Source organism: Lampetra fluviatilis, chromosome 49, assembly GCF_964198595.1.
Source record: "Lampetra fluviatilis chromosome 49, kcLamFluv1.1, whole genome shotgun sequence".
Classification (NCBI taxonomy): domain Eukaryota; kingdom Metazoa; phylum Chordata; class Hyperoartia; order Petromyzontiformes; family Petromyzontidae; genus Lampetra; species Lampetra fluviatilis.
The window spans coordinates 3,849,282-3,871,781 of NC_136323.1; the positions used below are offsets into that span (position 1 = coordinate 3,849,282).

Sequence of the window (22,500 nt, forward strand, 5' to 3'; positions counted from 1 at the left end):
GTAGACTCGTCTCGTGTAGACCCTATGCCTCTGGCTACACACACATCACTCGTCTCGTGTAGACTCGTCTCGTGTAGACCCTATGCTCTGGCTACACACACATCACTCGTCTCGTGTAGACTCGTCTCGTGTAGACCCTATGCCTCTGGCTACACACACATCACTCGTCTCGTGTAGACTCGTCTCGTGTAGACCCTATGCCTCCGGCTACACACACATCACTCGTCTCGTGTAGACCCTATGCCTCCGGCTACACACACATCACTCGTCTCGTGTAGACCCTATGCCTCTGGCTACACACACATCACTCGTCTCGTGTAGACTCGTCTCGTGTAGACCCTATGCCTCCGGCTACACACACATCACTCGTCTCGTGTAGACTCGTCTCGTGTAGACCCTATGCCTCTGGCTACACACACATCACTCGTCTCGTGTAGACTCGTCTCGTGTAGACCCTATGCCTCTGGCTACACACACATCACTCGTCTCGTGTAGACCCTATGCCTCTGGCTACACACGCATCACTCGTCTCGTGTAGACCCTATGCCTCTGGCTACACACACATCACTCGTCTCGTGTAGACTCGTCTCGTGTAGACCCTATGCCTCTGGCTACACACACATCACTCGTCTCGTGTAGACTCGTCTCGTGTAGACCCTATGCCTCTGGCTACACACACATCACTCGTCTCGTGTAGACTCGTCTCGTGTAGACCCTATGCCTCTGGCTACACACACATCACTCGTCTCGTGTAGACTCGTCTCGTGTAGACCCTACGCCTCTGGCTACACACACATCACTCGTCTCGTGTAGACTCGTCTCGTGTAGACTCGTCTCGTGTAGACCCTACGCCTCTGGCTACACACACATCACTCGTCTCGTGTAGACTCGTCTCGTGTAGACCCTATGCCTCTGGCTACACACACATCACTCGTCTCGTGTAGACTCGTCTCGTGTAGACCCTACGCCTCTGGCTACACACACATCACTCGTCTCGTGTAGACTCGTCTCGTGTAGACCCTACGCCTCTGGCTACACACACATCACTCGTCTCGTGTAGACTCGTCTCGTGTAGACTCGTCTCGTGTAGACCCTACGCCTCTGGCTACACACACATCACTCGTCTCGTGTAGACTCGTCTCGTGTAGACCCTATGCCTCTGGCTACACACACATCACTCGTCTCGTGTAGACTCGTCTCGTGTAGACCCTACGCCTCTGGCTACACACACATCACTCGTCTCGTGTAGACTCGTCTCGTGTAGACCCTACGCCTCTGGCTACACACACATCACTCGTCTCGTGTAGACTCGTCTCGTGTAGACTCGTCTCGTGTAGACCCTACGCCTCTGGCTACACACACATCACTCGTCTCGTGTAGACTCGTCTCGTGTAGACCCTATGCCTCTGGCTACACACACATCACTCGTCTCGTGTAGACTCGTCTCGTGTAGACCCTACGCCTCTGGCTACACACACATCACTCGTCTCGTGTAGACTCGTCTCGTGTAGACCCTACGCCTCTGGCTACACACACATCACTCGTCTCGTGTAGACTCGTCTCGTGTAGACTCGTCTCGTGTAGACCCTACGCCTCTGGCTACACACACATCACTCGTCTCGTGTAGACTCGTCTCGTGTAGACCCTATGCCTCTGGCTACACACACATCACTCGTCTCGTGTAGACTCGTCTCGTGTAGACCCTACGCCTCTGGCTACACACACATCACTCGTCTCGTGTAGACTCGTCTCGTGTAGACCCTACGCCTCTGGCTACACACACATCACTCGTCTCGTGTAGACTCGTCTCGTGTAGACTCGTCTCGTGTAGACCCTACGCCTCTGGCTACACACACATCACTCGTCTCGTGTAGACTCGTCTCGTGTAGACCCTATGCCTCTGGCTACACACACATCACTCGTCTCGTGTAGACTCGTCTCGTGTAGACCCTATGCCTCTGGCTACACACTCTGCATGCTCACCCTACACTCCGCCTCTGGGTTACAAAGAGTCCCGGTCCTCACAGGACTGCGGGACTAGGTACCGCAGGGCCCTGTCTCTTCCTCTCCGTCTTCAGTCTTCGCTGGTTACTCTCTCCCCGTGCGCCTGTGCGCATCACCTTATATAGTCCCTCCTCCCGGGAGACAGAGCGGATGCGGACCTCGATGTGAGCATCGCTCCTTAGTGAACCAATCACGACGCGCTATCTCTACGATCCTCTTTCCCCCAACGCGTGTTTCCACTCACCAACCAATCACGCCGCGCTGCCACCCGATCACTCCCACACCAGCGCGTCACCGGCACCCAGCCAATCAGCACCACACAACACACGATCCCGCGCTGACCCCTGATCCCTCACCGTCAGCGCGCGTCACCACACACACATCCAATCCCGACGTGCTGGCACCTGATCGCTACCCCAGCGCGTATCACCACTACACATTTAATATCGAATCAAAACGATGTCATAAGAATCAAGTCATAGTCTCCACCTTAACAACTGATAAACAATGGGGTTTATTTTACATTCCGTCAGTCACACAGCCTTCTGGGAGCATCTAATTGGCAAGGATTGATTCAACACAACTAACTTTGTGGACCGATTCCGACATGCGGTGTCTTTTAAGCAAACGGGTTTGCTTGAATTGTTGAAATCGTCGACCGGTTTCAACATGCAGTGTCTCATCAGCAGAGTCGGGCTCGCTTGAATCAACAATGCCACTCGACTGCCACCAAATCGGAGCCCTGAATCTGAAACCTTCACCCCGAATCACCGGGCACTGGGGGAGGGAAGTTGGGGGGGGGGAAGTCGTAACGATATCGGTGTTGAAACAATTTGCAATGAAAAGAGTTTATCGCGTCCCGTCTCGCCTTCAAGCTTTCGTGACTGCAGGAATTTATATTCTTTGGGTCTTTCAGTAAAAAACACAATAGAAAGGTTAAAAGAAAATGTACGTTTTTTTCTCCTGATGACGACCGCTTGTTTTGTGATCGAAACGTCGTAGTTTGTTTTGTTATTTTCTTTGCACCTATCTACGTGACGTCACCGAAAGATACAAAGATTATGAGATAACACCGCCCACTCCCGCCCCCACCCCCATCCCCCGCCCCTCCCCCCCACCTCCACCAGTGAATTAATAACTAACCTGGAACGTTGGATCGTAACCCGTCACCTATTTATGAATGGTGCGGGGCTGGGTCGGAGTTAATGGTCACACGACCTCCCTTGGCGCAACGCACGCAGGAGCAGCAACACTCGGGACTCAATTTCAGGAGGGTCCTGCCGCTACGTTGGGGGGCATGGTGGCTAGGAGATGTTAACTACCTCTCCTGGTGTACAGGAGGTCGTGGGTTCGATCCCGACCCTGACGCCTGCTGTATTATTTGGAGTTTGCGTGTCTCTCTCTCTCATCATCATCACGGTGGCTAGGAGATGTTAACTACCTCGCCTGGTATACAGGAGGCCGTGGGTTCGATCTCGACCATGACGCCTGCTGTGCATTTGGAGTTTGCGTGTCTCTCTCTCTCATCATCATCACGGTGGCTAGGAGATGTTAACTACCTCGCCTGGTATACAGGAGGCCGTGGGTTCGATCCCGACCCTGACGCCTGCTGTATTATTTGGAGTTTGCGTGTCTCTCTCTCTAGCCGTGGATTTTCTCGGGGTCCTCCGGTTTCTCCCTCCACGTTGAGAATCAACGTGGCGCGTGTTTTAAAGTATTTTGCTGCTAAACATTTCCACGAGACGATGATACGCCCACTTCGTTGAGCGATCATTTTCAATAGCCAGGGTCGTTCAGCGGGCCCTTACCTCATTTCGTTACTGCAGGGATTCATGTTCTTGGTTCTTTCGGTAAAAGTCACGTAGAAGGGAACTAATAAAGTAATAAAAATAAAACAATAAAATTCTCACGACGGTTTATTTTTATTATTTTATCATCTCCCTTCTAGGTGACTTCGCCGAAAGAAGCAATAACACGTGCCGAGTAGTCAATCATGGCATCGACCTCGGATGCAGCAAGTCAAAGTTCAGCAGCGATTGAATCCCGCTGCGATGAACAGCGATCACAGCCACTGCTTCTCAACTCCTCTGTAGCTCAGTGAGCCTTACCTGGTAAAACAAAAAGAAAGTATATAAAGCGAGCATTGTTTTTTTACCCTTCTATCTGGCAACAAAACTGACACCTTTTTTTTACAAGGAGTCATGTTTGCATAGACCACAATACCTGCAGCCATAATGCAAACAAAAAACATAACTCTGATAATGTATGCACTGTCCTTGAAGTTGATTGGTCCACACCCGAGACAGCTTTCCTTAGAGACCAGACGACGCCAAAAGGCGCACAACTCAAAGACAATGTGCTCCTTTTGGTGTCATCTTGTCTCCGCCAGATAGAAGGGTAAAAAAAAAACAATTTACATTTGTTTTACTAGCAAATGAGGTCCCAATGGAAGTATATAAAGCTTTCTAAGTTTAGTTCACATTTGGTTATTTGACCGTGAACGACATCGATTTCGTATTCACGTGAACCTCCACCCCACCCCCCGACCACCTTGAAGACCGACACTTAGAAATGGGCATCAATCAGTGACTTTTTTTCCCGTCGCTGCTGCAAGGAATTTAAACTCGCCCACCGCATTCCGCGAGAACTAAATGCATCTTTCGCCGCAGGAGGTGTTCGCTCGGCCGTTTCCCGGATCTCACAACGGGTTTTTTCAGTTCAACACGCAAGTCGGCTTTCGCGACCGATATCATTCGCGGTGATGGTATTTTTAAAATCCTTTATATTAAATGCACTTGCTTGCTTGCTTGCGCGCTTACGACCGTGCAAATCTTTCGGTCGTTTTTTAACCCACTTCCCGTGATCCAATCGAGCTGACATTTTCCACACAGACTCGGTGTGCGTGATAATGAATTTTCGTGAAAAAATGTTTGCAAAATTTTACACTTTTTAGGATTTTTTTTTAAAATATTTAATTACTCTAAACGCGTGATGTTGATTTTAAATGTGGAGGGAAAAACTGGAGGACCTTGAGAAAAATCCACGCGACCACGGGGAGAGAGAGAGACACGCAAACTCCAAATATACAGCAGCAGCAGGCGTCAGGGTCGGGATCGAACCCACGACCTCCTGCGTACCAGGCGAGGTAGTTAACATCTCATAGCCACCGTGATGATGATGAGAGAGAGACACGCAAACTCCAAATATACAGCAGCAGGCGTCAGGCTCGGGATCGAACCCACGACCTCCTGCGTACCAGGCGAGGTAGTCAACATCTCCTAGCCACGTGGCACCCTCGGTGGCGAGACGTTGATGTCACAGGGCGCGAATCTTCACCCTGTACGGAATGCAGGCCCTGCCCCTCGACGCGGAATTGGCTTGCGGAGTTTTGGCTGCGAGTAAGAATTTGCAACGCAACCGAAGTTTTATATATTTATCTGAAAACAAAAACACAACGATACATACTCTTAGGTTTTTTTCGGTAAAGTCACGTTTAAAAAACGTAAAGTCACCCACCCACGTGACATTACCGAATAAAAAACTACGAGTATGAATCCTTGCAGTCACGAAAGCTTCAAATCTACAACGATACATATCCATTCTAGATTTGAAGCTTTCGTGACTGCAAGGATTCATATTCTTAGGTTCTTTCGGTAAAGTCACGTAGGTAAAAAATTTAAATTAATAACAGCAAAACAAAAATAAAACAAAAATCACTTTGCTTTTATTAAATCCTTTATATTAAGTTAACTTGCTTGCTTGCGCGCTTACGACCGTGCAAATCTTTCGGTCGTTTTTTAACCCACTTCCCGTGATCCAATCGAGCTGACATTTTGCACACAGACTCATTGTGCGTGACAATTTATTTTTAGGAAAAAAAAATTTCATATTTAATTTAAAATACCAATGTGATAAAAATGAAACTCTTACTCAAGAAAAACCGAAATGAATAATAAAATAAAACCGATGCCACGCATATAAAGGATTTATAATGAAAAACTTTGTTTTTACGGGTTAATTTTTTAATTTAAATTTTTTACCTACGTGACTTTACCGAAAGAACCTAAGAATATGATACATATCCAACATAATACGCAGCAAACCTCTGCCAGACGGGTCGTAATCGAACCCACAACCTCTTCCATGGCCGCTCCACGCCGTGACCACGTGGGCCCTACCCATGTCCCATCGTCGTCCGCTTGCCCCACCTCGCGATCGCCCCCCCCCCGTCTCTGTCCGCGTCTTCACGTTGCCTGCCTGTGCCCGTGATGAACCCCCAGGCAGGGCCGCGAGCCGTGACAGCGAGCGAGCGATGGCCATGAGTGGAACGTTGCATCGCATGCTGCTCCTGCTGATGCTGATCATCAGCAGCTTCACGTTCGGATTCATCATGCACGCGTCAAGGCATGTCGCTCGCTCGCACACTCGCTCACTCGCTCGCTCGCTCCGTCACTCACTCATTCACTCGCTCGCTCACTCACTCGCTCGCTCACTCCGTCACTCATTCATTCACTCGCTCACTCACTCGCTCGCTCACTCGGCCACTCACCCACCCACTCACACGTCCACCCATCCACTCACTCACCCATCCACTCACTCACCCACCCACTCACTCACCCACACATCCACCCACTCACATACCCACCCACTCACACGTCCACCCATCCACTCACTCACCCATCCACTCACTCACCCACTCACTCACCCACACATCCACCCACTCACACACCCACCCACTCACACATCCACCCATCCAATCACTCACCCATCCACTCACTCACCCACCCACTCACTCACACATCCACCCACTCACACATCCACCCATCCAATCACTCACTCACCCACCCACTCACTCACACATCCACCCACTCACACACCCACCCACTCACGTAGCCAGCAAGTCACCCACTCACCCATCCGTGTGGGACGTGTGTCATTGCAGGACTGGGAACTTCTACGTGGAGGCTTTAACCATCGCCTTGCAGTCTCCATTTTATACCCCCAGAATCGAATCCAATATTGACGACAGGTAAATGTCCCCATTCACAGGTACATGTGCCCATTAACAGGTACATGTGTCCATTGAAAGGTACATGTGCCCATTGAAAGGTACATGTGCCCATTAACAGGTCAATGTGCCCATTGACAGGTGCATGTGCCCATTGAAAGGTACATGTGTCCATTAACAGGTACATGTGCCCATTAACAGGTACATGTGCCCATTGAAAGGTACATGTGCCCATTGAAAGGTACATGTGCCCATTGAAAGGTACATGTGTCCATTGACAGGTACATGTGCCCATTAACAGGTACATGTGCCCATTAACAGGTACATGTGCCCATTGAAAGGTACATGTGTCCATTGACAGGTACATGTGCCCATTAACAGGTACATGTGCCCATTAACAGGTACATGTCCCCATTGAAAGGTACATGTGCCCATTGAAAGGTACATGTGCCCATTGAAAGGTACATGTGCCCATTAACAGGTACATGTGCCCATTGAAAGGTACATGTGCCCATTGAAAGGTACATGTGCCCATTGAAAGGTACATGTGCCCATTGAAAGGTACATGTGCCCATTGAAAGGTACATGTGTCCATTGAAAGGTACATGTGCCCATTAACAGGTACATGTGCCCATTGAAATGTATATGCCTCCAAAGGTTTGCAGACAAACCTCAGAAGCCTAAGGTGGGCTGAGCCTGCTCATGAGCACCTGGATGGGGGTGGGGGGAGAGAGACTGTCTGGCAATATCAGCATCAAGGTATCAGGATCAGATTCTCATTTGCAAGCACGACAATCGTCACGACGTAAGCAGCAGCAGCAGATACGACAACGAAGCCGAGATGATCATCGGACACCCCCGCTCAAAAAAAAACCAACCACAAGAGAATCGAAATCCGAGCAGAAACAGCCACGTGGCAGAAGAAATCTAAACAAATCGACAATCTTGATCAGTCGGAAGCTGTTCTTTGAGTTAGGCGCGACGTGGCACTGCGCTTGTCACAGGCGTTACAGACTGCGGCTAAGCAGGAACAGCATGTGCTGCGGAATCTATTGTGCGTGACTGTCCGCCTGTATTTACATGCTCCCACGTTTCACCTCGCCAAGAAAGAACGAACTCACTCGCCCACTCCCTCGCTCGCTTACCAACTCGCCCAATGACTCACCCACTTACGCAATTACTCACTCACCCACCCACTCACATAATCACTTACTCACCCACTCACCCAATCACTCACCCACTCATGCACTCACTCACTCACCCACTCACGCACTCACTCACCCACTCACCCACTCCCGCACTCACTCACGCATTCACCCACCCACTCACGCAATTACTCACGCATTCACCCACTCACTCACGCATTCACTCACCCACTCACGCAATCACTCACTCACCCACTCACGCAATCACTCACCCACTCACGCACTCACTCACCCACTCACGCATTCACTCACCCACTCACGCACTCACTCACGCATTTACTCACCCACTCACGCAATCACTCACTCACCCACTCACGCAATAGCTCACCCACTCACGCACTCACTCACCCACCCATTCACGCATTCACTCACCCACGCAATCACTCACCCACTCACCCACTCACGCAATCACTCACCCACTCACTTACCCACTCACGCAATCACTCACTCACCCACTCACTCACCCACCCACTCACTCACCCACTCACTCACCCACCCACTCACTCACTCACCCACCCACTCACTCACCCACTCACTCACCCACTCACTCACCCACCCACTCACTCACCCACTCACTCCCTCAGTCACCCATTCGCTCACTCACCGACCCAAAAACCCACTCGCCCGTCAACTTACGAACTCGCTCAACAATTCACTTGCCCTACAAAGTCGCTCACGAACCAATTTGGTTAGTTTCATCGAAACTCACTCACCAGCTCACCCCACACCTACGAACTCAACCAAGTCGATTGCTCTCTCCGTTTTAGGGACCATCCCGTGAGCGTTCCAGATTCGATGTTCAACGCCAGGTGAGGCTTGCCACCATGAACCCACACGCAGGGTCCGACATGCACGAGGAATTATACAGGGTGGTTTAAAAAGATGGACCCATATGGGAACCTCATTTTCCAGTAAAAATGTGATCATTGGTTTTGTTGCCAGATAGAAGGGTAAAACAACAATTATCAAGATGGACCCAATTTCAAAGCAGGATATTTCACGATGGCAACATGTTGCAATGACACAAAACGTTACAAACGGTTTAATGAGTTCTCACGTTTTACCAAACCATTTTATAAATGCTCTATGTGCCCTCCACCTGCTGTACGGGCAACATCGAGACGATAATTGAATTCGTCCCAAACGCCTCTCAAAGTGTCTTCTTCCACTGAAGTCACCGCTGCCGTGATTCGGTCTTTGAGGTCATCCAAATTAGTCGCTACTGGTGGCACAAAAACACCTCGGTCTTTGACGTATCCCCACAATAAAAAGTCGCAGGGTGTAGTGATGTCTGGGGATCTTGGGGGCCAAGAGTGTAGCGCCAAGTCTTGGGGTCACGTGCGACCTATCCAACGTTGAGGCAGCGCGTCTCGCCAATGACTGAGGCTAGGGGCTGTTTGTGCGCTGGGAGAGGCATCTAACGGTAATCATTTGAAACTCGATGCCCCGCCCTCTCTATGCCCCGCCCTCTCTATGCCCCGCCCTCTCTATGCCCCGCCCTCTCTATGCCCCGCCCTCTCTATGCCCCGCCCTCTCTATGCCCCGCCCTCTCTATGCCCCGCCCTTTCAAGTGGTAAGAGTTTCATTCATGGGCGGTTCGTGGTTGCAGAGATATAGAGATTTCAAATCGGGTCCATTATTTTCAAACACCCTGTATTGTTTTAATATGTACGTTGAACCTCTTTTGCACCGTACGTAGCCAACCGTGCTAATGGGAGGTGCGGGGAAAGGACGAGAAACTATGGGTCTCTGTGTGAGTCTATGGGTGTCTGAGTCTATGGTTATCTGCGTGAGTCTATGGGTCTCTGTGTGAGTCTATGGGTCTCTGTGTGAGTGTATGGGTTCCTGTGCGAGTTTTTAGGTCTCTGTGTGAGTCTATGGGTCTCTGTGTGAGTGTATGGGTTCCTGTGCGAGTTTTAGGTCTCTGTGTGAGTCTATGGGTCTCTGTGTGAGTGTATGGGTTCCTGTGCGAGTTTTTAGGTCTCTGTGTGAGTCTATGGGTCTCTGTGTGAGTGTATGGGTTCCTGTGCGAGTTTTTAGGTTTCTGTGCGAATTTTTAGGTCTCTGTGTGAGTCTATGGGTCTCTGTGTGAGTCTATGGGTTCTCTGTGTGAGTCTATGGGTCTCTGTGTGAGTCTATGGGTCTCTGTGTGAGTCTATGGGTCTCTGTGTGAGATTATGGGTTCTCTGTGTGAGTCTATGGGTCTCTGTGTGAGTATATGGGTCTCTGTGTGAGTCTATGGGTCTCTGTGTGAGTCTATGGGTCTCTGTGTGAGTCTATGTATGTCTGTGCGAGTCTATGTGTCTCTGAGTCTATGGTTATCTGCGTGAGTCTATGGGTCTCTGTGTGAGTCTATGGATCTCTGTGTGAGTCTATGTATGTCTGTGCGAGTCTATGTGTCTCTGAGTCTATGGTTATCTGCGTGAGTCTATGGGTCTCTGTGTGCGTCTATGGGTCTCTGAAAACATGAAAACGTACACAACACACACACACACCACACTTACACACACAACACACTTACACGCAACGTATTGACCAGAGGTGTGGACTCGAGTCATGTGACTTGGACTCGAGTCAGACTCGAGTCATGAATTTGATGACTTGCGACTCGACTTGGACTTGCATAACAATGACTTTGTCCCACCTCTGGTATTGACACACACACCACACTTACACACACACCACACTTACACATAACGTATTGACACACACAACACACTTACACACACACAACACACACACACACCGTATTGACACTACACGTGGTCACCCTAACGCCACCAAACCCAGGGCCCGCGATGATGTGAGGACGGAGGCGCCGTGGGGGGCCCCCATCGTGTGGGATGGAACGTTCCAGCCGGACCACGTGGACCGCCTCTTCGAGAAGAGGAAGACGCGAGTAGCACTCACCGTGTTCGCGCTCGGCCGGTGAGACGCACGCTCGCTCGCTCACCCGCCCCTGTTGTGGTGGTGGTTGTTGGTGGTGGTTGTGGTTGTGGTGGTGGTTGTTGTGGTGGTTGTTGTGGTTGGTGGTGATGGTTGTTGTGGTTGTGGTGGTGGTTGTTGTGGTTGTGGTTGTGGTGATGGTTGTTGTGGTGGTTGTTGTGGTGGTTTTGATGATGGTTGTTGTGGTGGTTGTGGTGACGGTTGTTGTGGTTGGTGGTTGTTGTGGTGATTGTGGTGATGGTTGTTGTGGTTGTTGTGGGGGTTGTGGTGATGGTTGTTGTGGTGTTGGTGGTTGTGGTTGTGGCAAACATCAAAATCGCCACTGGGGAGACAAAGGCGGCCGGCGGGCGTGGTGCTGCTGGCCACAACCCCATAGCACTTGCCCCGGCAGTATGTGCAGGTTATACACCGTGCCGTGCAGCTTTGTCTTTGGTGGAGGGATGAAGGGGAGGGGTGGTGGAGGGATGAAGGGGAGGGGTGGTGGAGGGGTGGTGGAGGGGGGTGGAGGGGTGGTACAGGGATGAAGGGGAGGGGTGTTGGAGGGATGAAGGGGAGGGGTGGTGGAGGGGTGGTGGAGGGGGGTGGAGGGGTGGTGGAGGGGTGGTGGAAGGGAGGGGTGGAGGGGTTGTGGAGGGATGAAGGGGAGGGGTGGTGGAGGGGGGTGGAGGGGTGGTACAGGGATGAAGGGGAGGGGTGGTGGAGGGATGAAGGGGAGGGGTGGTGGAGGGGAGGGGGGGTGGAGGGGAGGATGAAGGGGAGGGGTGGTGGAGGGGAGGGGGGTGGAGGGTGGGTGGAGGGGTCGTGGGAGGGATGAAGGGGAGGGGTGGTGGAGGGGAGGGGTGTGGAGGGGAGCGGTGGATCGATTTGCAAACCGTGGTTTGTGGCCTTCTAAAGAAAACAAAGAATACACAACAGGCGACGTTTCGGGCGACGGGGCCTCCTTCAGAACCGGAGTGGACGACAGGGTGGGGAGTGCCGCCAGACGACATCGCAGCCACGCCCCTGAGCCCCGGAGCAATCCAACCACCACTCACCGGCACGTGCTCTGTGACCCCCTGACCCCTGACCCCCTTCCTCCGTGCCCCCCAGGTACCTGGACAAATACCTGGCGAGGTTCCTGACGACGGCGGAGAAGCACTTCATGGTGGGACACAACGTGACCTACTACGCCTTCGTGGAGAACGCCAGCCACGTGCCACACATGGAGCCACTCGCTCCGGGACGCTCGCTCGCCATGGTGGAGGTGAGCCGGGGGGGGGGAGCCAGGTGTGGGGGGGGGTGAGCCAAGTGTGGGGGGTGGGGTGAGGGTGAGTCACGCGTGGGGGGGGGGGTGAGCCAGGTGTGGTGGGGGGAGTGAGCCAAGTGTGGGGGGTGGGGTGAGGGTGAGTCAGGCGTGGTGGGAGGCGTGAGCCAAGTGTGGTGGGGGGGGGGTGAGCCAAGTGTGGTGGGGGGGGGTGAGCCAAGTGTGGGGGGTGGGGTGAGGGTGAGTCAGGCGTGGTGGGAGGGGTGAGCCAGGTGTGGTGGGGGGAGGGGAACCAGGTGTAGTGGGGGGGGGAGTGTGCCAGGCGTGGTGGGCGGGGTGAGCCAGGCGTGGTGGGGGGGGAGCCAGGTGTGGTGGGGGGGAGTGAGCCAGGCGTGGTGGGGGAGCCAGGCGTGGTGGGGGAAAGTGAGCCAGGTGTGGTGGGGGGGGAGCCATGATTAATGTGTAAGAGATTCTCCCAACATTTTTTATATATGATATATAGTTTTTCAATAACTATGAAAATTGTAAAACATTTAAAAATGATTAACTTTTACAATTTTATTATTTTCAAACAAATTTGATAACATAAAATTCCGAGCAACAATTGTCCATTTTTTTTTTTTCATTGCTCGCAGGTGAAATGCGGTGCCCAGGGTTTGTCTTGATCCCTGACAGGCATGCCGATATATGGCTTGTAGGTTTCACACATCTTAGCAGATGCTTCCACAGAGTACTTTTTCGCTCTTGTCTTGATAAATTGGCCGCAGACATCGCAAAATGCGTCTGCCGGATGCTTGGAGCCTCTTGATGCCCTCTCAGGTAAATGCAGATATGTATCCACTTAGGCAGCTGGAACTAAACTGAACTGGTGGGCTTAAGATCCCTGTATTTATACTACTATTTATATTACTGGAAAGTTCTGGCATGTTCTAGAAGTTTACTCAGCACTGAATCTATCAGGAATGTTCTGGAAAATAGGATACATTCCAAAATATCACTGTCCTGGTCACAAAAACAAAGTTTGTGGAGAATAATAGGCATTTTCTGTATGTTTTAGGCAGAAGAAATTAAGAAATAAAGTTAGTACCCAGGAACAAAAAAAAGTATTACACAGTGTAATCATCACGGTGGCTAGGAGATGTTAACTACCTCGCCTGGTATACAGGAGGTCTTGGGTTCGATCACGACCCTGACAACACCTGCTGCTGCTGTATATTTTGAGTTTGCGTGTCTCTCTCTCATCATCATCATCACGGTGGCTAGGAGATGTTAACTACCTCGCCTGGTATACAGGAGGTCGTGGGTTCGATCCCGACCCTAACGCCTGCTGCTGCATATTTTAAGTTTGCGTCTCTCTCTCATCATCATCACGGTGGCTAGGAGATGTTAACTACCTCACCTGGTATACAGGAGGTCGTGAGTTCGATCCCGACCCTAACGCCTGCTGCTGCTGCTGCATATTTTGAGTTTGCGTGTTCCCCCGTGGATTTTTGTCCGGGTCCTCCGGGTCTCCCCCCTCCGCATTTAGAATCGATGTCACGTGTTTAGAGTGCGTGGCTGCGACGCATCTGCACGTGATAGCGATTGGCCAATTTTGTTTGCGCGATCATTTGTCGTGGCCACGTGGTCACTTCTGAAACACACAGCAGATCAGCAGGGCCTTACCCGGCACAAATTAAACAAAGTAAAGTTAAAAGTGTCGATTTAAAGCTTTCGTGACTGCAGGGATTCATCTTCTTGGTTCTTTCGGTAAAGTCACATAGAAGGGAAATTATAAAATAATAAAAATGAAACATAATAAAATAATTCTCACGACGTTTCGGCCATAACGCAAGCAGACCTGTTCTTCACCCAAGGACGGCTGCTTGCGTTGTGGCCGAAACGTCGTGAGAATTATTTTATTACATTTCACTGAGCTACAGAGGAGTTGAGAAGCAGTGGCTGTAATCGCTGTTCATCGCAGCGGGATTCAATCGCTGCTGAACTTTGACTTGCTGCATCCGAGGTCGATGCCATGATTGACTACTCGGCACGTGTTATTGCTTCTTTCGGCGAAGTCACCTAGAAGGGAGATGATAAAATAATAAAAATAAACCGTCGTGAGAATTTGATGGCTTTATTTTTGCTATTTCATTATTTCCCTTCTACGTGACTTTTACCGAAAGAACCAAGAAGAACAAAGTAAAGTTTAGAGCCGAGTTTATTTTAGAATTGGGTTGGATATCGCGCGGTCATGCCTGAAGCGATGATGACGACCTCTGTCGATGATGCTGGCCGATGGCAAATTCCCCGGCACTGAACACCGGGCGCGGCTCCGTCGTGGGGCACGGTCACACGCACGCCAAAAAGCCTCTGGCGGTTAGTCAAATGTTGTTTAGTCAGACCCGGTGAGAGCTCAACAGGGCAACATGAGGTCTCATTTACGTGAGTGAGTCAACGGGGGGGGGAGGGGGGGGAAATCCTTGCTTTTGTTGAGGTGCAATTTACGACTCCGATGCAGGTTGTTGTTAGAGGCTCACGCCACGTTTATTTAAGGGCTTACGCCAATCTTAATTTTAAAACTTTCGTGACTGCAGGAATTATTATTTGTTTCTTTCGGTTAAGTCACGTCTAAAGATAAAATAATAAATTAAATTAAATAATAGAATACGACGTTTCGATTGCAACACAAGCAATCATCATCAGGTATAATGAAATAGCGACATAAAATCTAACCAGAAAACTATAGACAGACATATTAGCAGACAGATATCACCAATATACATAGCGAGAGCAACACAGGTAACAGAGAGGGGTGATCGTCTCTGTGTGGTGGCCTTAAATAGACAGAGGGGGGGGCGGAGGCAGAGAGAGGGAGGAGGGTTATAGAAAAAATTAGCATATCAATGAGTGGTCAACAGACGTGGTGCTGCGAATGCGATGGCACGGCAAGCAAGCCTGAAAATCAGGAGAAGGACACACTAAAATTAAATAACCTAGTAAAATATCGGGGCTTACGCCGAGTGGATAAGGCTTATGCCGAACCAGCACCCCCCCTAGTCAATAACTCCCCCAGGGGACAGGGGACTGGGACCCCTACACCCCGGCTAACTCGCCTGTCCACCCTGCCCCGGGCTGGACTACCCCCAACCTCGGCCGGTCGGGCGGAGTAGCCTCCCCTAGCCTCGTGTGAGGATCAACTCCCCGAGAACCCACTCCTACCCCCGACGAACCCCGGTTCCATCCCGGGTCCCCCTTTAAATACACCCCCCCCCCCCCCCGTGGGGCATGACGTCATCGTCCTCCACGGCCCGCCTGACGTCACGTCCCGCGACGCCACTCTCTCCGAGGGGCGCGCGTGACGTGATGTCACCCACTTCGCCTCTACACTTTGATGGGGTAATCATGTTTCTCTAACATGGAGGGTGTATCCGCCACACTGCCACCACCTACCCACCACAACCGCCACCACCCACCCACCACCACCATCGCCACCACCCACCCACCATCGCCACCACCCACCCACCATTGCCACCACCGCCACCACTGCCCACCCAACCACCACCCACCACTGCCACCATTGGCACCACCCCACCACCGCTACAATCACCACCGCCACCCACCACTGCCATCATCTCCACCACCCACCCACCATTGCCACCACCACTGACCACCGCCACCCAACCACCACCCACCACTGCCACCACCATCCCCCACCCACCCACCACCAGGTGGAGAAGCGGGCCCGCTGGCAGGACATCTCCATGGACCGCATGAAGATGATCGGCGACCTGATCGAGGGCACCGCGTCGCGCTCGCACGACTACATCTTCTGCTTCGACGTCGACCAGCACTTCACGGCGCGCTGGGGCGCCGAGGCGCTGGGCGACACGGTGGCGCTGCTCCAGGCCTGGTACTTCGACCAGCCGCCCGAGGCCTTCACGTACGAGCGGCGGCCCGAGTCGGTGGCCTACATCGCGCCGGGCGCGGGCGACTTCTACTACCACGCGGCGGTGTTCGGCGGACGATGCGCCGCAGTGCTGAACGTGACGCGCGGCATCTACGCGGGCATCACGCGGGACCGCGACGCGGGCGTCGAAGCCCTGTGGCACGACGAGAGCCACCTGAACCGCTACTTTCTGGACCACAGGCCCAGCAAGCTGCTGTCGCCCGAGTACTGCTGGGACCCCAAGATCGGCATGTCGCAGGCCATCCGGCTCGTGCGTCTCGAGTGGGCGCCCAAGGAGTACAATGTGCTGCGCGAGAACGAGGGCTGAGCGGCGGCGGTGTCGGTGGTGGCGGTGGCGGTGCGAAGGGTGGGCGGCAGAGGTCGCAAACGGGTACGGGTAGGGTACGGGTATCTGGTACCTGATTGGGTAGGGTACGGGTATCTGGTACCTGATTGGGTAGGGTACGGGTATCTGGTACCCGATTGCGACCTTTGGGATGAAGCCATGTTGCAGGCGCGGGTGGGTTGATTCTAGGAACTTGAATTGTGAGAAGAGACAAGACGTTGAGAAATGAGTGACAAACGGTGACTCACCAGTGACTCGCGGCCTACCCGTACCCGGCCGCACCAGGGTCGCAAACGGCTACCCGGCCGGGTACGGGTAGCCGGGTATCGGGTAGGGTACGGGTATCGGGTACCCGGTTGCGACCTCTGGTGGGCGGGCGGGGGGGGGGGCGGCAGGAGGAGGGGGGGTCTTGAACGGTTGCGTCGAGCGTTGAGCGGTTAGATCTCGGGGTGAACTCACTCCGAACGCACGGCATTATAGCACGGGGTTAAGTCGCTCCTAACCCACATCCCACACCGCTATAACCGGGGTTCACTCGCTGCTTACCCAGCACTTGCGCCAGCGGTATGTTGATGCTATACGGTGTGGAGAGGGGGGGGGGAATCTTCATCTTTGTGTCTCAGCGTGGTTGGATGGCATGCGACGTGTTCTGCTCACGCGTATTTATGTGCGCGCGACGCTGTCTATTGATGGCGTTGTGTTTTTTGGTCGAATCTAATGTAATATATTTTTTATCTCCCCTAATTTAAATCTAAACGGTTGCGTTGTTTTGTGATTCGTGGTGGCAGGGATTGGGTCGCAGGCTTCAGAGTGTATTTATTATTTATTTTTTACAGCTTGGGGCTAATTGTCCACGTGGTCTTGATTCGGGGCTACAGCACATGTATTTTTCTACATTTATAAATTTACTGTATGTACATAGTGACGATTAAAGATATATAAAGATGACGATCATTTTCCTTTTTAAACAAAACGGCCCTCGCTCAAATCAGCCGGGCCTTACCGCGTTGAATTGTCGTAGAACTCGTGGCAATCCTCTTGGGCAACCCGAGCGCGACGCGTTGATCCCAACGTGTCACCGAGTAAACTTTCGATTCGTCTTCGCGGGGATGTTCGAGTCCGGGCAAAAAACCGGGGAACGGCAATTTTTTTTTTTATAACGAACAAGCGGAATTAGCTCAGCCGGGCCATCCCATACAGATCGGTCTCTCCATGATAATATAATAAAAATAACTAAAAACACTCAGCCTCTCACGGTCAGCCGGGAGCATGCTCGGCCTGCAGTGCCGCTGATTTCAGGACGAGCGAAAGTCCGGACCGGTTTCTTCAACTCTAGCTTCCGGTGGGCAGCAAAAGGCAATTCAGTCGGCGCTGTCCCCAGCACCCTCTCCGCTCTTGCTCCACGCAAGCGGTTCTATAGGTCCACGGCAAATACCGTAAACGGCCCGTTCTCCTCTAGCGTGGTGGTCATTGCGTTCCTGAAGAACAGCGCGTTATGTAAAAATTCGCGTTATAATAAATCATAGAAAATACAGGGGGTAAAGCGCAGTCCGCGAGAACGCAAGAGATGCGTACGCAGGACGGAGAAAAGACCGGGGCGCGCACGTGGGTGGCGTCCAGAAGTATCCAGCAGCATCCCAACGCCGAAGTGGCCGCGACGCGACCGCTCATCAGAGGTCGCAAACGGGTTTTGATTCCTTACCCGTACCCGGCCGCACCAGGGTCGCAAACGGGTACGCGTACCCGGCCGGGTACGGGTAGCCGGGTATCGGGTAGGGTACGGGTATCGGGTACCCAGTTGCGACCTCTGGGGATGAGACTCCGGTTGGGCCGCAGGCAGTGGTGGCGGCGAGGTCGCTGGGGCCGCCCGGGAAAGCGGCCGTTTTTGATGGCTGTCGAGGAAGTGAACTCGGAAGGAAAAAAACGAGTTTATCGGGCAACAGTGGAAATTCCACATTAACGTGGCGGGACTGCGGGTGGTGTGGGAGCGGCGGCGGGCATGAAGCGGTTCGACCCACGAACCCAGGCGATGCGAGTTCCGATTCGTTAACCTGAACCGGTTCCGTGCCTGCTGTGGGTAAATGACAGCAACTGGGGAGACAAGGGTGGTGGTACTGGCCACCCCCTTTCATGTGCTGTGCTGGCTTTTAGAGGTGCCACTCGCTAACAGCACTTGTCCCAGCAGCCGGTGTGAGCTGCAAGGGGGTGTCGCCATACGATGGATGACGGCTGCTGACATGCTACCAGCTGTTCCCTGTTTTAGTCGACCTCGGTGGGATCTTGATGATGGGCTGAGCGGGCGCGATTTGAACTCGCGATGTCACGAACTTCGCTGTGTCGGGAAACTCCGGAGCATGAAGAGCGAACGTAAACCTGGAAATGTAATGAACGATCCATAATAGAGGTATTGTTTGGGTTAGATCGCGTAAATATGTAAATGTTGTGTCGTTAAACCCGCCACCACCCGACACAGCCAACTAATAGGGGTTGTCACGTGAACAGAACGTGCCCCATTCGCCACTAGTACAGCACGCCAGTTGTGTGTTGCAGAGCCAAGCCACAACATTTACAATCTTGAGTATGACGTCTCACTAGAACTTGTTTGGCGATATCCAACCAAAAAACCCCCTCGATTATGGATTATATTGGTCGCGAAAGCCTGCTGCGTGTTAAAGTTGTAATGCGGGCGTAAACGGCCTCGCGGATATGACGTCACGGGGGGAGGGGTTAGGTCACGTGAGGGAGAGGGGTAAGCTCTTAAGGGAGAGAACCGGAAGAGACGGGGGGAGAGTATGGGAATAAAGACAGGGTGAGGCCACGCAGGGCAGAGGGTGGAGAGTGGCGAGATCGCCACGCGGTGAGACTCGGCACCGTCGGCCAGCGGTGACCGGGCACAGGAGAAACAGAGAGCAGCGGTGGAGCTGCGGCGAGAGCAGCTGAAGGACTGCACAGGGGACCTGCAGCGGAGCTGCATCGGAGTGGGGAAAGGCTACGGGAGCGAAGGCAGCTGTCGAGCTGCCAAGCGGGGAGGCTCTGAGCGAGGGCCGTGTGGGACAAGTTGTAAAGAACCCAATAAAAGACAACGGAGACAGACACAGTGAAAGAGTCCTTTATTACAAAGTGATAAATGATGATGGGGGGGGGGGGGGTCGGGGGGGGGTCGGGGGCCACGTGTCCGCCTCACCGTCGTGTGGCTGGGACCCGTCGGAACGTTGCTCCCACATTGACGCAAAGTTCAACTGTTGGCCCAAAGTTGCATCAACGTTGGGCCAACGTTCACCCAAAGTAGGCCCAACGGTGACTCAACGTTCGCGCAACGTTCACCCAACGTTGGGCCAACGTTCACCCAACGTTAGCCAAACATTGAGGCAACGTTCACTGAACATTGGGCCAACGTTGGCGCCATGCTGAGTCAATGTTGGCCCAAAGTTGGGTAAACGTTGACGCCAACGTTGACGCCAACATTGACGCAACGTTGCCTCCATGTTGGCGCGCAACGTTGAGGTCCACGCGGGGCCCCCTCTGTGCAGCAGCGCTTCCTGTGGAGACCTTGAGGTGGGCGCTGCGACGGCGTTCAAGTTGCGGCGGAGCTGTTCCCCGTCTACTCGCGGTGACCCCCCCCCGCCGACTCCCAGCGACTTCCTCCACTGATCGGTTTGTCGAATAAAAAAACAAAAAGCCCCCACTCGCAACACTCCACTTGGCATTGCGAGTGACATTCGTGGTGTGCGTGTGCGGTGTCGCAGAGGGGAGTGGAGTGGGATGGGTAAGGGAGAGGTAGGGCAGTGAGATGAGACGGGAGAGGTAGGGGAGTGAGATGGGAGGGGAGAGGTAGGGGAGTGAGATGAGAGGGGAGAGGTAGGGGAGTGAGATGGGAGGGGAGAGGTAGGGGAGTGAGATGGGAGGGGGAGGTAGGGGAGTGAGATGAGAGGGGAGAGGTAGGGGAGTGAGATGGGAGGGAGAGGTAGGGGAGTGAGGTGAGAGGGGAGAGGTAGGAGAGTGAGAGGGGACGGGAGAGGTAGGGGAGTGAGATGAGAGGGGAGAGGTAGGGGAGTAAGATGAGAGGGGAGAGGTAGGGGAGTGAGATGGGAGGGAGAGGTAGGGGAGTGAGATGGGAGGGAGAGGTAGGGGAGTGAGATGAAAGGGGAGAGGTAGGGGAGTGAGATGGGAGGGAGAGGTAGGGGAGTGAGGTGAGAGGGGAGAGGTAGGAGAGTGAGATGGGAGGGGAGAGGTAGGGGAGTGAGATGAGAGGGGGGAGGTAGGGGAGTGAGATGGGAGGGGAGAGGTAGGGGAGTGAGATGGGAGGGGAGAAGTAGGGGAGTGAGATGGGGGGGGAGAGGTAGGGGAGTGAGATGAGAGGGGGGAGATAGGGGAGTGGGATGGGAGAGGTAGGGGAGTGAGATGAGAGGGGAGAGGTAGGGGAGTGAGATGGGAGGGGAGAGGTAGGGGAGTGAGGTGAGAGGGGAGAGGTAGGGGAGTGAGATGAGAGGGAGGAGGTAGGGGAGTGAGATGGGAGGGGAGAGGTAGGGGAGTGAGGTGAGAGGGGAGAGGTAGGGGAGTGAGATGGGAGGGGAGAGGTAGGGGAGTGAGATGAGAGGGGGGAGGTAGGGGAGTGAGATGGGAGGGGAGAGGTAGGGGAGTGAGATGAGAGGGGGGAGGTAGGGGAGTGAGATGAGAGGGGGGAGGTAGGGGAGTGAGATGGGAGGGGAGAGGTAGGGGAGTGAGATGGGAGGGGAGAGGTAGGGGAGTGAGATGGGGGGGAGAGGTAGGGGAGTGAGATGGGAGGGAGAGGTAGGGGGGTGAGATGAGAGGGGAGAGGTAGGGGAGTGAGATGGGAGGGAGAGGTAGGGGAGTGAGGTGAGAGGGGAGAGGTAGGAGAGTGAGAGGGGAGGGGAGAGGTAGGGGAGTGAGATGAGAGGGGAGAGGTAGGGGAGTGAGATGGGAGGGGAGAGGTAGGGGAGTGAGATGGGAGGGGAGAAGTAGGGGAGTGAGATGGGGGGGGGGAGGTAGGGGAGTGAGATGAGAGGGGGGAGATAGGGGAGTGGGATGGGAGAGGTAGGGGAGTGAGATGAGAGGGGAGAGGTAGGGGAGTGAGATGGGAGGGGAGAGGTAGGGGAGTGAGGTGAGAGGGGAGAGGTAGGGGAGTGAGATGGGAGGGGAGAGGTAGGGGGGTGAGATGAGAGGGGAGAGGTAGGGGAGTGAGATGGGAGGGGAGAGGTAGGGGAGTGAGATGAGAGGGAGGAGGTAGGGGAGTGAGATGGGAGGGGAGAGGTAGGGGAGTGAGATGGGAGGGGAGAGGTAGGAGAGTGCGTGGAGGGGAGTGAGATGAGAGTCGAGTGAGATGAGAGGGGAGTAGAGTGAGATGGGTAGGAATTTAATAAAGATGTGAAAGCTGACACGAGTAGAGGGCGAGGGGGATGTGGGTTCGGAGTTTCCTCACCTCTCAACCCACTGCATCCACATTACGAGGCTATTTTCAGCACGGAAAACCTGAACACAAAGACAAAGCTCCCACCCGTGTAGCCTTCAACAGGCTGTAGGGGCAAGTGCCGTCAGAGAGTAGAAGCGCCTATGAAGGCCGGCACGGCACACGAGGGGGTGGGTGGCGACAGCACCACGCCCGGCCGCCTTTGTCTCCCCAGTGGCGATGTTTACACTCCGCTACACCAGGTACTCATTTGAGGCCGAGTCGACCTAGGGGAGGCCCAGGACCGGTTCGGTGTTGGCCGTGAGCGCAGCGTCCTTAATCGATGCGCCCACCGCATCGCCACGGGAGAGACAAAGGCGGCCGGGCGTGGTGCTTGCCCCCCCCCCCCCCGC

At 53.4% G+C, this 22,500-nt stretch overlaps 1 protein-coding gene across 1 annotated transcript in view; it reads left to right on the forward strand.

Annotated features, from left to right (window-relative positions):
* Positions 1-16,769, forward strand: part of LOC144948381 (N-acetyllactosaminide alpha-1,3-galactosyltransferase-like) — a 41,347-nt gene extending 24,578 nt beyond the window's left edge. Inside the window, exons 2-7 of the mRNA XM_078877804.1 lie at positions 6,285-6,408; positions 6,947-7,033; positions 8,985-9,026; positions 11,008-11,145; positions 12,253-12,406; positions 16,117-16,769. Coding sequence (XP_078733930.1) covers positions 6,317-6,408; positions 6,947-7,033; positions 8,985-9,026; positions 11,008-11,145; positions 12,253-12,406; positions 16,117-16,662 — 1,059 coding nt within the window. The 5' untranslated portion in view covers positions 6,285-6,316 and the 3' untranslated portion in view covers positions 16,663-16,769. The remainder of the gene's footprint in view (positions 1-6,284; positions 6,409-6,946; positions 7,034-8,984; positions 9,027-11,007; positions 11,146-12,252; positions 12,407-16,116) is intronic.
* The last annotated feature ends 5,731 nt before the right edge of the window (positions 16,770-22,500 follow it).